This window comes from Sinohyriopsis cumingii, chromosome 4, assembly GCF_028554795.1.
Source record: "Sinohyriopsis cumingii isolate HCF-2022 chromosome 4, ASM2855479v2, whole genome shotgun sequence".
Lineage (NCBI taxonomy): Eukaryota > Metazoa > Mollusca > Bivalvia > Unionida > Unionidae > Sinohyriopsis > Sinohyriopsis cumingii.
The window spans coordinates 4149381-4166882 of NC_142964.1; the positions used below are offsets into that span (position 1 = coordinate 4149381).

The 17502-nt window shown below is 33.4% G+C and overlaps 1 protein-coding gene across 1 annotated transcript in view; it reads left to right on the forward strand.

Annotated features, from left to right (window-relative positions):
• Window positions 1–17502, forward strand: part of LOC149800551 (uncharacterized) — a 123352-nt gene that overhangs the window by 43921 nt on the left and 61929 nt on the right. The window contains exon 9 of the mRNA XM_089954434.1: window positions 5541–5642. Coding sequence (XP_089810560.1) covers window positions 5541–5642 — 102 coding nt within the window. The remainder of the gene's footprint in view (window positions 1–5540; window positions 5643–17502) is intronic.

Genomic DNA, 17502 nt, shown 5'->3' on the forward strand with positions numbered 1-17502 from the left:
TTATCATTCAGCCCTTTAATCTTTTGTTTACATGAAGCTTCAAAGCAGATTTAGTTGAAATCTAATCATAATGTTGGAAGATAAAGTGTTTGCAGTGCTTGTGTTTTGATGACTAAGGGCAATAACTCAAAGAAATATGTGCAGAATATACTTATTGTCAGATCGTTGATCAAAATTCACGTTGATCATCAAAAGCTTCATGACTGATATGATTGTATTTCTAATAATAAATGTGGCTGCCTCAGCATTTACAAGGTGCATGGACAGCTGGAAACTATTTCGCTGTCTCCTCACCATATAGGAAGGGAGAAGAATGTTATTGTTAATGTTCTCAAATCAGTGGGATGCGTATTTTAAGAACTATCAATGGCAATAACTCTATAAAATGTAATCAGAATCTAGTCATCACTAAACTCATTCCCTTTTTCTCTCCCCCCACCCAAATAGTCACAGCAAATAAATAAACAAGTATAAAACATGCAGACAGCTTGTTTTCTTTTGATAGTTGAAATAAGTTAAACATACTCCTCCAAAAATGTGTAAATCTACCCACCTGTACATTTTAATAGTGATGGAGAGATAGTAACATGTCATGTTCTCTTGTAACTTTGGGTTCTGTGCAAATGATAAAACACAGAATTTGAGGGGAAATAATGTAGAAAATGAAGAAATAATAAAGAAGATTTTGTTTACATGCAAAACCTAAAGAAATGAATGAACAGTAAATGATGACATAATAAACAATGAGATTTTTGCATAAGTGTTTATACTGAAGAAATGGATGGATGGTAAAAGATGAGATAATAAAAAAATGGGATTCTAGTATTAATGCAGATGCTAAAGAAATGTATTGATGGTTAATGATGTGGTAATAAAATGAGATTTTCCCATAAATGCAAATGCTAAAGAAATGTATGGATGGTTAAAACATTAACCCCTGGCAATGAGTTAATGTGGCAGGAGGTAGTAACCTACTGCCGAGCTATGTAGCATCAAGGTCATGTATGATTCACTAAAGTGGGTGGTATTATAGAAAGGTAGACAAATGTAGCTCTACAATGATACCAAATAATCTGGAAGTTCTAGTTGCACTACAAAATACAGGGGGAAAAACCTCATTTTTTTGGAATCCAGTTTGTGTCTGGATTTTAGACTTTTGATCTCAGCTCTAAGCCAGACTGGTACGAACTGCTAACAGACAGATTAACCGTTGCAAAAAGTAGGATAAGATGGGCATTTGGAAAAAAGAATAGTCTTGATACAAAAAGATTGGGTCCGTTAAGCAAAAATAAAAAATAAAAATATATATATTTTTTTACCCTTCTGCTTATGCATGAGCCAAATAGCCAATGAGAAACAATGTTTCTACCACAACCAGGCGTTATGTTATTGGAAAATCACCTGTAAGTTGATGTATTAGGATGTATTCAGAAATAGCTTTCAAATTGTGTTTCCTACTCGAATTTCAGGTGAAAATGACAAAAACCTCCAGGGGTTAATGTGTTAATGATGTGATAATAAACTGCGATTTTAGCATAAACACAAATGCTAAAGAAATGCTTGGATGGTAAATGATGAAATAATAAATGGACAATTGTGAGATTTTAGCTTAAATGCAAATACTGGAGAAATCTGCATAAATGGCAAACATTGAGATGATTAACAGAAAAATACATTATTTTAGCCTAAAACACAAGCATAGAAATTTATTTTGAAATGTTGTTTTTTGGAATATATGTTTCAGGATCTTTATAACCTAGGTATGGCTAGGGATCAGGGTTGAATGGGTTATTACATTTTTGAAAGTGCTATTTAATTTCATAAGCCAGAGAAAAATACTTATTATAAATTTGTAATAACTTTAAATTGTTATTTTCCCGCAACCATTCAAGACAGTTTGTTAAACTTTGATGGAACCATCCTGGCAAGAAGAGCTTTCATGTTGATATAAGTAATGATGATCTGCCATTTGTCATCAAATAAAGCCACCATTACTACAGTGAGAAAAAACATTCAAAGAGCCTTTCAAAATACTACTAAACAGAATTTCACCAATTGGATACAAATGTTTCTAGCATGATTGGCTTTTATTATTATTTCGTTATTATTTCTTTTTTACAAATGTTGCTGATCTGTCTTCAGGTGTTGGCAACATTACTAATGAAAGGAAAGACCATTAAACAACTTTTCAAACACTGCTGAACTGACTTTGAATAAATTTGGCAGAAAGCATCCTGGAAAAAAACTGTGTTATGAATTTGTACAAATAATGCCAATTCACAATCAGGTAATGTCACCTTTTTTTTAAAAAACGTCCCACAATAAACATAGAACTCTCTAAAACTGCTCAACAGAATTTGAGAGGAAATATATTGGCATAAAGGGCTTTCAAATTTGCAAAAATGGTTCCAATATGCCAATTTTTCATCAAATCTGGTCACCAGTACACCACTCCCTCGATAACTTGCGAACCCGCTTATTACGTGGGGTCGGGCATGGATCCCATTTTTTTAAAAACCAGAAAATACCCCCCAAAAATTGAACCCTATTTCTTGAACTAGAAACAAAAATCGTGATCAAGATTGGTAACTGAAACGTTGATATATTGGTCATTTTATGGTAAAAAAATCGGTAGATATGACCTAGAAACTTGAATTAACATTGTGAAATTATCAACTTTTAATAAGAAGCCATATAATTGGTTACATTTTCTTTGCCAAACGACATTTTTAGTACACTGTAATTAAAAATATTCAAGGAAATTTTGATCAATGAAAATGTCACGACCAATGTAGGCAGTACATTAATATTTAAATGCCAAATAAATAATTTTTATTAAGTGAAATTTGTGTTTTAATTCTATATTTTAGATCCACTTAAGCGGAATCATCATAAATGCAATGTGTATTTAAACGTAAAATGTGTCAATCTACCATAACAGCTATGTCCGCAAGCATTTCTCTGAGAACCTAATTAAGTGCTGACCATGTTTTGAAATCTGACTTGCAGAAGTATTTGTTGTATTGCTGCACTGAATTAAAAGCTGGACTCCTTTGTATTATCACGTTAATTATATCTTTTGAATCAAATAAAGGAGGTTGAATATTAAAAGAAAATTAAAAGGCATGCAAATCCTACATACTTAAAATCTAGTGGCCCCTGGTCCTATGTCGGTGAACTCACTTTAGTTGATCAGTCGATCACTGTTATAAATGTTATTGTGTCTGTAACAGAGACTACCTTAAATAGTCCCCATTGTGTGCGAGTTGTCGAGGGAGAGGTGAACTTAAAAATAGACAAATTTAGAAGTTACTTCTCAAAAATCACCCAACAAAAGTTTACCAGATTTGAGAGGAAACATAAAGACCTTTTCAAGTTTGTACAAGTAATGCCCTATACGATCAAATGGCTGCTGGTGCTAAACATTGAAAAGTCTTCCACTGACTTGTCAACAGAGTTTGGCCAAATTTGACTGAAAGCATCCTGGCATGAAGGGTTTTCAGTTATATATATATATATATCTATATATCTATAACACTGACACTTGGGTTTAGGTTTTAGGTAGGTTTCCACTATAGAAGGAGCTTTCGGTTATTAATTGTTTCTCATGCTAGGATTAGTACTTAATTTCATTGATCATCCTAACGGAAGACATAGTTGTCATAAGTTCACTATTATTGATTGAGAACTTTGGGTGCTAATTAGATACAGTACTCATGAAAAGCTTCTTAAAGTATTTATTGTGTCTAAATCGTACAGAGGTACTCATTTCAGATGTTATTGATTGAGAACTTTGAGTGCTAATTAGATACAGTACTCATGAAAAGCTACTTAAAGTATTTATTGTGTCTAAATCTTACAGAGGTACTCATTTCAGATGTTATTGATTGAGAACTTTGGGTGCTAATTAGATACAGTACTCATGAAAAGCTACTTAAAGTATTTATTGTGTCTAAATCTTACAGAGGTACTCATTTCAGATGTTATTGATTGAGAACTTTGAGTGCTAATTAGATACAGTACTCATGAAAAGCTACTTAAAGTATTTATTGTGTCTAAATCTTACAGAGGTACTCATTTCAGATGTTATTGATTGAGAACTTTGGGTGCTAATTAGATACAGTACTCATGAAAAGCTACTTAAAGTATTTATTGTGTCTAAATCTTACAGAGGTACTCATTTCAGATGTTATTGATTGAGAACTTTGGGTGCTAATTAGATACAGTACTCATGAAAAGCTACTTAAAGTATTTATTGTGTCTAAATCTTACAGAGGTACTCATTTCAGATGTTATTGATTGAGAACTTTGAGTGCTAATTAGATACAGTACTCATGAAAAGCTACTTAAAGTATTTATTGTGTCTAAATCTTACAGAGGTACTCATTTCAGATGTTATTGATTGAGAACTTTGGGTGCTAATTAGATACAGTACTCATGAAAAGCTACTTAAAGTATTTATTGTGTCTAAATCTTCCAGAGGTACTCATTTCAGATGTTATTGATTGAGAACTTTGGGTGCTAATTAGATACAGTACTCATGAAAAGCTACTTAAAGTATTTATTGTGTCTAAATCTTACAGAGGTACTCATTTCAGATGTTATTGATTGAGAACTTTGAGTGCTAATTAGATACAGTACTCATGAAAAGCTACTTAAAGTATTTATTGTGTCTAAATCTTACAGAGGTACTCATTTCAGATGTTATTGATTGAGAACTTTGGGTGCTAATTAGATACAGTACTCATGAAAAGCTACTTAAAGTATTTATTGTGTCTAAATCTTACAGAAGTACTCATTTCAGATGTTATTAATGAAACAGGTTAAACTAAAATCATAAACATTTAAATCATTTGATAAAATTTTCATTTGAAAAACCACATTTGGTATCAAAGCTTCTGTTTAACAGAGGATTAAAATTACTTGTTTTATTCATAAGAACTTTAATACTTTTGTGACTGATATTGATGTGCATATTACATTGCTTTAAATGATGTAATGATGTCAGTTTTTCATTCTGTAAACTAGATATTTCTCATGCAATTCAAATTTTAATACGTTTTGTGGTTGCCACAAACTGAACATTTAAAGATGCAATCAACAATTTTTGTGGAAACAAAACTGTCAATGCAAGATTGAGTCTTGGCTTGACCAGCATGGGTATGTAAGAAAGCATGCCAGTAGTTTGTGCCAGTTTCTTCCTTCACCAGAAATACTGGCAACCATATATAGCCTATCATGTGCTGAAAAATGGCATTAAACCCCACAGATAAAACCTGGTTTCCCCATACCACAAATGAAAATGCACTTTTTCACAAAACCACAAAAATTCATACTCCTGAAAAGAAAGGTTCAGTTTGTAAAATGTAGAAAAATATATGGGTTCATGAAACATCAGTTGTGACATAAGATAGCATTCAGTATCTTTCATATTGGTTGGACAGAAGCCTGAGGCTCAGCTTCTCAAATAACTGCACGTATTTAATTTCCTCATTATCATGCTACATCACAGTGTCTGAGTTGTTCTTTTTTTATTTCAGATTCATTTAAAAAGCTTTCATGGTACACGGTACAGTGCACAGGAAGTGATAGAAAGTGACAGAGAAGATAGTACTAGTTCATCATCCAAGGCAACAGACTCGTAGAGTTATGTCCCTCTTTTGCATATTAGAATGATATCAGTCTTTTTGAACAGATAAGAATTGCAGTTACTTGTAAACAGACTTTTTTTAGGGGATGGGCTTACAGATCAATTGAAGAAAAGGAAAAGTTGGACATTGTTGATTTTTGATCAAGATGAAACACTTCTGTTGTAAATGTCAGATACATTTTCATCAAGAAACTAATATACTTTGATTTACATGCAGTTCAGTGGATATTGAAGGTTAGTGAGTAGAAAATGGATTTAAGTGTCTTCATATTTTATCAAAGTTAGTTTTTTTGAAGAATGGTAATTAAATAATATTAGAATTATTATTTAACTGTACTGTTCACAAACTAGATCAACCTATACAAAGGCCTCTTGTGTGTCATCTGTCTATTAACACAAGCTTGCTATCAGTACTGCCCTGAAACTACCTGATATTGCTACAACAACTGTATGGATAGTCGTATCAACATGGAGCATCAAATTCTTATTGAGTCTAGTTGTTCCTGAATGAAATGTTTTATATGACATCCAATATTACCCTTGAGGCCAACTTTAAAATCATTTCTATCGCAACTTCTTATCACTAGACACTGTTTATGTAAACAAAGGGCTTTTTCACATAAAGACTTCTTATGATCTTTAGTGGAACATAACTGAAAATGGTGTGAGACTTCAAGTATGGCAGGAGCATTTTGAAAATCTGGTTATTGCTACATGCAGATTTCACTTGGATAGCCATAGCAAGAGTGTCTTGTCTAGTTAATCCTCAGTGAAAATTGGTTTTGCTAAGAGATCCATTATCATTGTCAGGTTAGTTATCCTGAAAATCTTGTTATATCTACTTTTCCTACATGGCTGGTCTTACAGACATGAGATTTTATTTAAAAGACTTACTGTGTTATCTGATTGGTCATAAATGAAAATACTTAGAATTAGATATCCAAAGTATCTACATCTTGATAATCTTGTTACTGCAGCTGCTTAGAAAGGATAGTTGTAGTGACTTAGGTTTTTCTCTTAAAAACGTATTATGTGGTTGGTCTTTAATAAAAACGTTGCAGATCAAACCTCAAATATGCCCGTTATTGATAGCTATATTGAAGATCTATCTCTGCCCCTGCCGTATAGATATCTTACAGACTTGGGTCTTTCACTGGAAGATTTCTTAGAGTTCCTGAAACAAGTAATTTGACCAAATCTTTCTTTTATATGCAGTCCATTTTTGTTCTGTTTGCACTCCATTTGTGTTCATTTGCATTCTGTTCACAATTTTCGTTTTGCTTTTGTGGTCTCATAAATGAATTCAGATTTTGTGTTATCTCTTTGATTTGTCATTTCCTTCCTTTTTGGTGCACTTGGAACTTAAAGAAAATGCATCTACCAAAGCTGGATTTTCGTTTTGAGTGTGTTAATGGAGGAGAATTAATCTTTCATTTCTTACTGAAAGTGTGCTTTACTAAAATTGCAAATGCGTAAAATGCAATAGACATTGTTGTATTTAAGATAAATTAAAATATAGCTGCAACTGCATTAAGTTCAGAATATAATTTCTGAGTATTTGTCAGCAAATTTTTTTTCATATTTCATTTTGTTCAAATAGAGATCAGACAGGTGCAGCCACTTGTGGTTTTAATGTCACTACATCAGTGGCAGTTGTAATCTTATGGCTTATAAATGTTGAAAAGTTTTTTGTTATTGTAAAGAATTTGATCTTATCATGTGAAATGGCTTTCATCCATGGAAATTTAGCAGTAACTTAAAATATTAAATTTGCAGATCCATTAATGAAATGAAATTATTATGTTGTGTTCCATTTTAATTTTATCATTCATCACTCTGCATTTTGCATTTGCAGTCTTCATTTCCTACAAAATGCATTAATAATTTTTTTTACATTCATTATACAAACTGTTTTTATTTTGCTGGTAAAATTTTGTTTTGTTTTGGTCACCATGGTAATTGGTTGGTTTTAGAAAACCGTGCTGATTGTATCTCCAGCATGTTGCATATAGGTGCTGTCTTTAATTGTCATTACTACAACTTTTGAAGGTAGGGTCATATTATCAAGAGGTTATCATAAAAGACATCACTATATGTCATTGGTCCAAAATAAAAATCATGTCACTGTGACCTACCAAAGTTTGAAAAGTCTCATTACTGCTAAATGGATGGCCATTTTCAGAGAGCAGACACCTACATTAAAATGATGATTGTCCGATGTAGATAATTCTCTTGATTAGATTAACAAACTTGAGTATTTTTTGGATCGGAAGTACACTACAGCACACGATAGAAGTATGTAACTGCCTTTGAATGAAAATAGTACTTATCTGACTTCATTGTGAAAATCTCATTATCACTGCTCCTTAACGGTGGTATTCTTGTTATATCCACACTTGTTTAATGAGCTTGAAATGAAACCTAATTGGCATCGGGTCATGGTTATTGCTTGCATTTTTTAAAACTTAATTGAGGTTATGTTTACAATGACATCAGTATAAAATTTTGACAAAACTTTGCATTAAATAGCATTCCAGTAAACAAGTTAATACCCAGCACTTAGAGATTGATTTTAAGCTCAGGGGTATTGACTCTAGTTTTTAGCTGTATTTGGATTGTGAGCATGATAACACAAACAAGTACAATAGATTTTTTTCAAACCCAATTTAAGGGTGAATCTAAAGAATAACCATAATGTTGCTAGCTCTTCACTTGTTTTTTGTTTCCTCCAAAAAATAATTTTACAACCAAACTCGACATGTGGGTATATTTTGACACTGTATAAAAATTAAGTTCAGTAATCTTTAATATGCGATATTGGGTTCAAGGTCAAAGGTCATGCCAAGCAATTTTGTTCAGGTATCTTGTGAGCTTATTAACTCAAACATGGAGGAAAACATTTTTGTCACCAATTATTATATGTTGGAGTTCTAAAGAAATATCAGAAATGGTTTCAAAATTGGGCAGTAAACAAAATAAAGAACTTACACAAGATTCTGAGGAATTATATTTGACTAGTTGAATGCCAGTTCTTGAAAGGAACTCCTGTCCTGATAATAAATTGACTTACTAAACAATTAGTATGAATCCTGTGTGTAAAAGACTGTCAAGGAACATGACAAAAATGTCCATTATAGACAGTTTGTTGTTTATATACTGGGACAGTTTTTCTGATGTGCTTTACAGCTTGATGTATAGCTATGACTGAGCATTGCATAAAATATGAAAAAGGTCAAGTTTTCAGTAATAATAGTTTTTTTCTGAAAAAAATCTACTGCATCATCACATTCAGTAGGGATGAAAATATAGCTATGAGTATGTCACAATCAAGTGGCAGTGAAACTAAACAATGAAATGTAAAGTTAAACAAGGATTTATTGAAAATGTTCATGCACATACATGCACTACAACTTTTAATCCTGGGCATCACCAAATAGTTTTAAGAAATTAAAATGTTAAGAAAATACAGTCTCATCTAATGGTCAAAAGACTAACTATTATTTGATTCCAACACTTGGTAGTGGTGTCTACAGTGATTGAGGGTAAAATCTAAAGAAAAATTGCCATCATTTATATTATTGCTTTTAATTGGAACCTAAAAATCTTCCTGTAAAAAGCAAAGAATGCATTTAAAAAAAACAAAAAACATAGGTCTTCTGTTATATGACCTGAACTGGACATAAACGTGATCATTGTGCATTTTTGTCCATAATTGTTCTTCACTGAAGTCAGAGTTGATTTGCAGCAATTTCAACTGAGAGTGCTATTTCCAAAATATACTGAATTCGATGCAGATCTTGTCTCCCATATTTTCTTGTGAACCATTTAATTTGCAATTTACAACACATCCACCATTATTTGTAAGAGTAACACACCCATGAATGAAACTGATCGGACTGAAAACACAGACTTTTGATGTAGTGAAAATAGTCATCGTCCACTGAGTACTATACCGTCAGAATAAGCTGGCTTTAACAAATCAGTATACATTCAGTAACATCCATGTCGGGGCCCCGAGTGGCCGAGTGGTCTAAAGCTCTCTCCGTTACGGATCACTGCCATCTCACCTCTGTCCGCGCAGGTTCGAGTCTCAGATTCAGCCAATGTGGGTATGTGAGAAAGCTTGCCAGTAGCTTCTCGTGGGTCGGTGGTTCTTTCCGAGGTTTTCCTGGGTTCTTCCTCCACCATTAATACTGGCCGCCATGTATGGCCTATCGTGTGCTGAAAAATGGCGTTAAACCCCACAACAACAACAACAACAACAATAACATCCATGTCAAGTTAAGGAGAGGCAAATCTGGATACAGGTCATGATTACCATTATCCACAGCTTTGTTGACCATAACAAACCATATACTGTCTATTTTAAACAGGTTTCTGCTACATAAAGGACATTTATGAAAGGGTTTTCATTGTAATTCCCATTAGTGTCCATTATGAATATGTATCTGTTACATGGAGGTTTTGCTTAGGCAGGTTAAAGTATATCCAGTATCACTTTTGAAGTTTTAATATTGATAAAATCGATGTTGTTGTACTAGTAGATTTAGAATGAGTATAACTTAAGGTCGAGTCCTCAATCCATGGAACTGTTGTTTAGAGAATAGATCAGATACTCCAAAGTCTGTGGAGGGGTCAGATAGTATTACCTTGGTCTATAGGTTGTCTTTCCATATGTCAACCCATCTTTGCATTTTGTAATGTTCTGCTCCCGAACTCCGTACTTTTAGAGTGTATTTGATTTGGATCTTTATTGTAGCTTTAAAAATAATTTCAGTCATGTCACTACAATGTCTGCAGTGTGACAGTTTATAGTGATGTCTAGCAATGGGGCATACATGTAGCATCATGTCCCACTCATCACATTATCCCGACACCAGGCTGACCATTCCAAACAATAACCTCTTAATGCTGAACACCTAGTGAGGCAGCTGTTAGTACCATTTTTATATGTTTTTGGTATGACTCAGCTGGGCTTTGAACCCACAACCTCTTGCATCTAAGGTGGATGCTTGAACCACTAGGTCACTGGAGCGGTCACTTAAGTTTAGAAAGAATGAATTTGTTAAGATCAAATTTCTTTTAGTTTAGTAAATATTGATAGCAAAGTTTACCCCTCATTTTTCAGTGAATTATTACCCTTCTTCATCTGGAGATAAAATACTGCAAGACATTTTTTTCCATTTCCATTCACTCACTTTAGGATGATATTGAATGATTCCAATGTTTGTTAAGATTTATATTTAATAAAAGTTTGATATTCGATATTAAAGCAGTATTTTAAATACTTATCTTCTTTTTATACTTAAGCTAATTAATGAGAGAGAGAGATTGTGCCAAGGTAAGGGCAGTTACACCCTGTTCTTTTTATGCCTTCACACAATTATGTCAGAAGTATATGATGTTACCCATGTCTGTCTATCATGTCTTATGTCCTGTCCCATCATGTCTATCAGATATAAGTTTCCAATTGGTAATTTTTGAAGGACTTATGGATTGGAATGAAATTTTTATGACGTTTTGCATTATGAATACATAGGTCAAGATTGAATTTCAGTTTTCTGGCTATTACACCTTTCTCGGGTATAATTTTATGGAGTTCAGCTACTTGCTTCACTTGCAACTTTGGAGCCCTGAGTGGCCAAGTGGTCTAAAGCGTTCTCTGTCACGGATCACTGCCATCTCACCTCTGTCTGTGTGGGTTTGAGTCCTTGGCTTGGCCAATGTGGATATGTGAGAAAGCTTGCCGGTAGCTTCTCGTGGGTCGGTGGTTCTTTCCGGGGTTTTCCCTGGTTCTTCCTCCACCATTAATACCGGCCGCCATGTATAGCCTATCTTGTGCTGAAAAATGGCGTTAAACCCCATAACAACAACAACAACAACACTTGCAACTTTGTCCTCAATTTCCATTCATTAACTTTTTGAAGGACATTTATGGATTTGAAACTCAAATCTGATACGGGGCTTTATATTGTAACCATTTTGGGATTCAGTGAAATAAACAGAAAGGCCATTTCTTAGGTTGTTTTTGTTATTGTCACTAGCAATCTTTTCAGAGTTATAAACAGACCATAGAGTCAGCTGTGATTTGGGGAATTTAATGGAAATTGATAGTAGGTATGGTGGGTAGTGTGCTGCTATACTATAATACCAGTCTATTTGCATGAGCATCCTTTCTTTTAATGTTTGATGTGCAAATGACCTAAAGGTTATATTAAAGTGACAAAAATGAAACAAAAATATTAGTGAATTTACTTTATTTTTTTCTAAATCAAAATATCATGCAAGTCCTGATTATTTTTTTTTCAGCCTGTGATTCAGTGTGAGTTGAATTAGCTAATTTGTGTAAATTTTCCATCCGTCATCCATATCCAAGTTGATTTGGAGTACAGTTTTATTTAAATTCATCATAACCTGGCCACTGTTTATGGACAGTGCTATCAATTGTCTAGATGATCCAAATCCTTATATACGTATCTAGTGGTGGGGCATCAAAATACGATGCTTCTACTGTTGACAAGTCCAAATTGTAGTCAGAATGAAAATCAGGATCCTCATCCAATTACTTGCCATCTATGACATCAGAACTAGGTCAAAGCTTCAAAGAAACATGGTCAAAGCTTCAAAGATAGTGTTATGATATCTGACCATGAAATTAATCACACATCACATAGGTGCAGAAGAGTTTTTAACTGGAGATACTAGCATCTATTGTATACAGACTGTACTTATTAAGTTATTTCACAAGTGATCATTTTAACAATTTATTTTAAACATGTTTCTGTTGTGTCATTTAATGTGATAAAATATATAACTTTTGATTACATTTTCTCAGTATATCTAAATGACCAGATAGACTGGCTATTTATTTTTTGCACCAGTCCACCAAGAAATCAGCTGGCATTGGACTGATGCAGTTTCGCACACTTGTCACACGGCAAGGTTACTGGTAGTATTTGAACTTGTCATGACTATTTGCATGATTCTTCTTTACTAACTTCATAATGCCTTTGTGATTATTTGACCACTCAAACCCAAAATATTTCCAAGTGGGAGCCATATATATAACAGAAGGAAGATCTTTAAGATTTCATCCATCATTTTGGTCTTTTCAAAGCATTAGGCAGGGTTCTTATGGTCTTTGACAGTTTGGGAAAAATGAGGTAGCATTTTCAGGGCCTTGAAAGTTTAAGAATATCGAGCAGATTACCCTGAGGTCTTTAAAAATTGTAATAAACCCAAATACTTTAATTTTTTTCCATAATCACAAAAACAATTGTCCAAGGTTGTTAGATTTGGATGTAGTCTAAGTTTCCTGGTTTCTTTCTTTTGATTAATTATAGTTTGAATTTCACCATTAAACATTATCGTAGTACATGTATTTTGCATTCATTGTTTTCTCATATAAGTTGTATACAAAATGTTATCGAAAATAGATCTTGGAAATCTGTTGTGGTCTTTGAAAGTTTGAGAAAAGTCTTTGAGTTTATCGTTCAGAATTCTGTACATACATATATACATTACAGATATCCTGTACTAGCTTTGTTTTCCAGACATGAGTGACAAATTAGCCTTGATTATTTGCCAACTTTGTCAGATATTGAACCCAAGGTGCCCATAATTATCCCATGGAGTCAGTTGGTTATTATATTTTCCATATTAAATATTTTATAGCCACAGAACACAAAACAAAGAATTATAAAAGCTTATCTCTTAGATTTATCATATCTCGTAATTGAACATTTACCATCAACATTACAACAGTTCCTTTACCATGTGCTTTTTAAAAATGTGTGGCAATGTGGCAGCCCAAGACCTGTGTAACTAAACATGTCTGTCCTAGGCTTAACAAAAGGTACTAGCAACAACATCTAGTTTTTTTCATCATTACCCAACTCTTGACTGAGGACAAGGTCAAATAAGACTTTATCTTTGAACTTGACCAGAACCGTCAGATAATTAAAGTGTAGCATATTTCAGTGAAGTCAGTCTGTTGTCATTTAATTAAAAAAAAAATTTAAAACAGCTGAGTGGCATAAAATACTTCTGCTGGAGATAATTCTAGATCATAGATTTATGAAGAAAAAAATAATTTGTATAAATATGAAAATGAATAAAACCAGTGAAACATGGAATGACAACACTATTAAAACTGCAACAACAAAAAATCCAAAATTGAAAAACGATACCTTTTCCATTATGTTTAATAACTTTGTATCTAAATATTTTCCATTACATTTAATAACTATGTATCTAAGTATTTTCTTAACTTTACTACTTATTTGTCCTTTGATGGTGTTATATTTCACAAAGGGGCCCCGAATGGTCTAAAGTGCTCTCTGTTACAGATCACTGCCATCTCACCTCTGTCTACGTGGGTTCGAGTCTCGGATTCGGCCACTGTGGGTATGTGAGAAAGCTTGCCAGTAGCTTCTTGTGGGTCGGTGGTTCTTTCTGGGGTTTTCCTGGGTTCTTCCTCCACCATTAATACTGGCCTCCATGTATAGCCTAACATGTGCTGAAAAAATGGCGTTAAACCCTACAAAACAACATTTCACAAATATATGACTGCCATATTAATTTTTGGGAATTACAGGCAAGAGCCATGATAATTTCGAGATATATGTGTGTGTGTTATCCATTTTTAAATATATAAAAAAAATATATATCAATTTGTTTATATATTGACAGTTTATAGTGATGTCTAGCAATGGGGGCATCATGCCGCATACATGTAGCATCATGTTCCACCCAGACACATTATCTTCACACCAGGCTGACCAGTCCTAACCTCTTAATGCTGAGCGCCAGTTGAGGTAGCTGCTAGTACCATTTTTATAAGTCTTTGTATGACTTAGCCAGGTTTGAACCTGCGACCTCCCGCATCCTAGGCGGACGCTCTAACCACTAGACCAACAGAGTGGTCCCCTATCAAAGTGTAATTAAACACCATAACCAAACAAAATTCAAAGGTTACTAGGTCTGGTTTACAGATTGTCTCTTTGTCAGATAATCAAAAAAGCTTTGCTAAGTTTCATTCAGCGGTGACAAGGTATAGTTTACACTATTTGTTGGAAAATCAAGAGATGTTGCCATCTAAGTTTGATTGTCTTAATTCCCCAATTGTTTAAACACTGTAGTCACAAAGCACAAGAAAAAGAGATGTATAAAGTGCTATGTAATTGATAGACTGCCCCAGGGTCTATGCACATTATATTAGTCCCCAGCTCCATAAGAGGCAGTGACTAAGTGGTTAGTATGCCGAGTTTGCGGCTGAAAGGGTGTGGATTTGAATCCTACCTTCAGATCAACCTGGGTCTGCTATCATGGTGTGTCCTTGGGCAAAGTACTTTGCTCCAGTTGCCTTGGTACTTAATAGCCTACATGTCCTGCTGTGCCATATACACCAGATCAACAACCTAACTCTGTAACTAAATTGTTGCATTGTGTCAGCACATCATACTTTTTGAACAAAAGATGTAAAATCTAGGCCTGAATTAAGAAAAGACAGGCTTACAACAAGTAACGTATTGTCAGCCTCTGTCTTCGGACCTGATCAAAAAGAACCTAACCCTCCAAGTTTACTGGAAATGCCTATCAGTCAGGTGTTCTGTATTTTAGAGGTAGTAGATCAGCTTGTTGTCAGTTAATAAATTTTAAAAACGGGGGAATAAAGTGTTGGGAGATGGAATTCTGTGGTATTGTTGTTTTGAAAATTTTGTAAATAGTTTCAGAGGAAACCACATAGTCCATACAGTGGGTGACCTCCATCTGGAAGGATAATAGCACTGCCACAATGCTGTAAATTTGGTGGTAAAATGCATCCTGGAGAAAACCAGACACTTTGATAACTGAATCACAATAAACTGAAAATGGAATTTTCTGCAATCTTTAACTTTTTGGCTGACAGAGAAAGGTTTTTAAACTTTTGTTTTAAAATAGGATTTCAAACAGTGATTAGCAAAGGAAAGTAGGATCTATTCTGAAGTCAGTGTACTTCTGTAAAAGAAGCTGTTGTGTACATAAAGAAACCAGTGAATCATGGAAGAATAATACCAGTACTATAGCAGCTGCAAATCCAGAACTATAAAATAAACATTTTCTAGTACATTTAATAGACATATCCATATTTTACTTTCTTGTCATAACTTGTTACATTTCCTTTTTATGTTTTAACATTAAATTTCACAAACATATGTGACCACGTTAATTTTATGGAAAACTAGCCATAAGACATTAGTATATTTAATATGACTTAACAGTGATATACAATTACAAAATCTTACTTGCACTGGCATAATTGTGTCAGTTTATACCTTGTTAATTTGTAGCTTTTTTATTCAGTGCTGAATGGAACCTGTACTGAGTCTGCTACACAAAATGTTTCTTGATAATACTCATTTGCTTATGTTCATATCTAACTGCATCACTGTAACAATTAATAACTAGAAATCATTAATTGTGAAAGTGAAATTTATATACATGTTCACTGATCAGTTTAGTTGACAGTGACTTATGCACGTTTATAATGTACATTTGATAATCACCAGTCATTATTGATGTTAGGCTTTACATGTATTAGTAAAGGAATGCTCACACACCTATCTAGTTGTAACAGATTTTTTTTAAAGGTAAATATATCTATTGTGCAATCTGTGTATGCAGCTTTTGTTGTGTCTAGTGCTCTTAACTATCAGATTTGTCCGAGCTCTGGTTCAATTAGTAATTCATTGATTACAATGTCTGTGATCAATAATTGTTCCATAACATTCCAAAAGTTCAGGCTTTAGGCAGTTTGAAAAATAATCCTGGTTTTAGCAAGATATCATGTATCATATTTGTAAGAATTCTGTTATGGTTAAGGTTACATCTGTGTACAGCACATATGGTTGCTGACAACACAAAATATAAATTGTAAAATAAATATTTGTTGCAATTATATAATAAAAAATATATATATGCATAACATGCTGTTTTACTCGCTTTGCTTTGAAAAGCCAAACCAAAATATTTAACCAAAAATAAGTGTAGGTACGGGTGATTGTTTTTTTTTTCTTCCCGACAAATTCTTGTCCCTTAATGGAAGTTTAAACCAGTGATGCACAATTCAAGTAAACAATATATATAAGAGAAGGTTGTGACAATTTTATAACATTAGGTGAAAATATTCCATCAGTTAGTAACAAAAGATGCAAATGAATCTGATAAATGTAAGAATGTCCCAGAACAAGTCATGTATTGACTGCTTATCAGTAAAATTTACTTGAAATGAAAGTGTCTCACAGAATAAACCTGAAATCAAGGAATTTAAATCTCGTTTTCTCATAAAAAATATAAATTGTAAAAAGTGTCATTTTAGTGATCAAGTTAGTCATCTTGAACATTACAGTTTTTTTGCTTGGTTTTTAATAGAACTTTGAACACGTACACTTCTAGATTGGTATGTTGAAGAAATGGGTGCTTCCTGTTGATCATGTGACATTCGATCTTGTTGAACTGTAGCAAAAGAATAAGGCAAGTTTAAACAACCAGTCTAATCACAACTGTTGCTGAAGATTGTATTAGCTTGTTGGGTTGTGGCAAACAAATATCCCCCGTGGATTCTTTCTGAATCCTGAAAGTTTATACGTGGATTAACAACAGCATTGGATTAATGATTCCCTGAACCTTTAAGATGTAATTTTAGATTACTTAATATTTATTAATATCTTTGCAAGACATTTTAAAACATGCAATAAATAATTCCAGTTAGGCCAGATAATAACAGGTTTTTCAAAGTAATACTAAAAAAAAATTCATGATGGATAAAAGTTATTTGGAGATCTTGTCTTTATTATTGTTATTAATTTGAT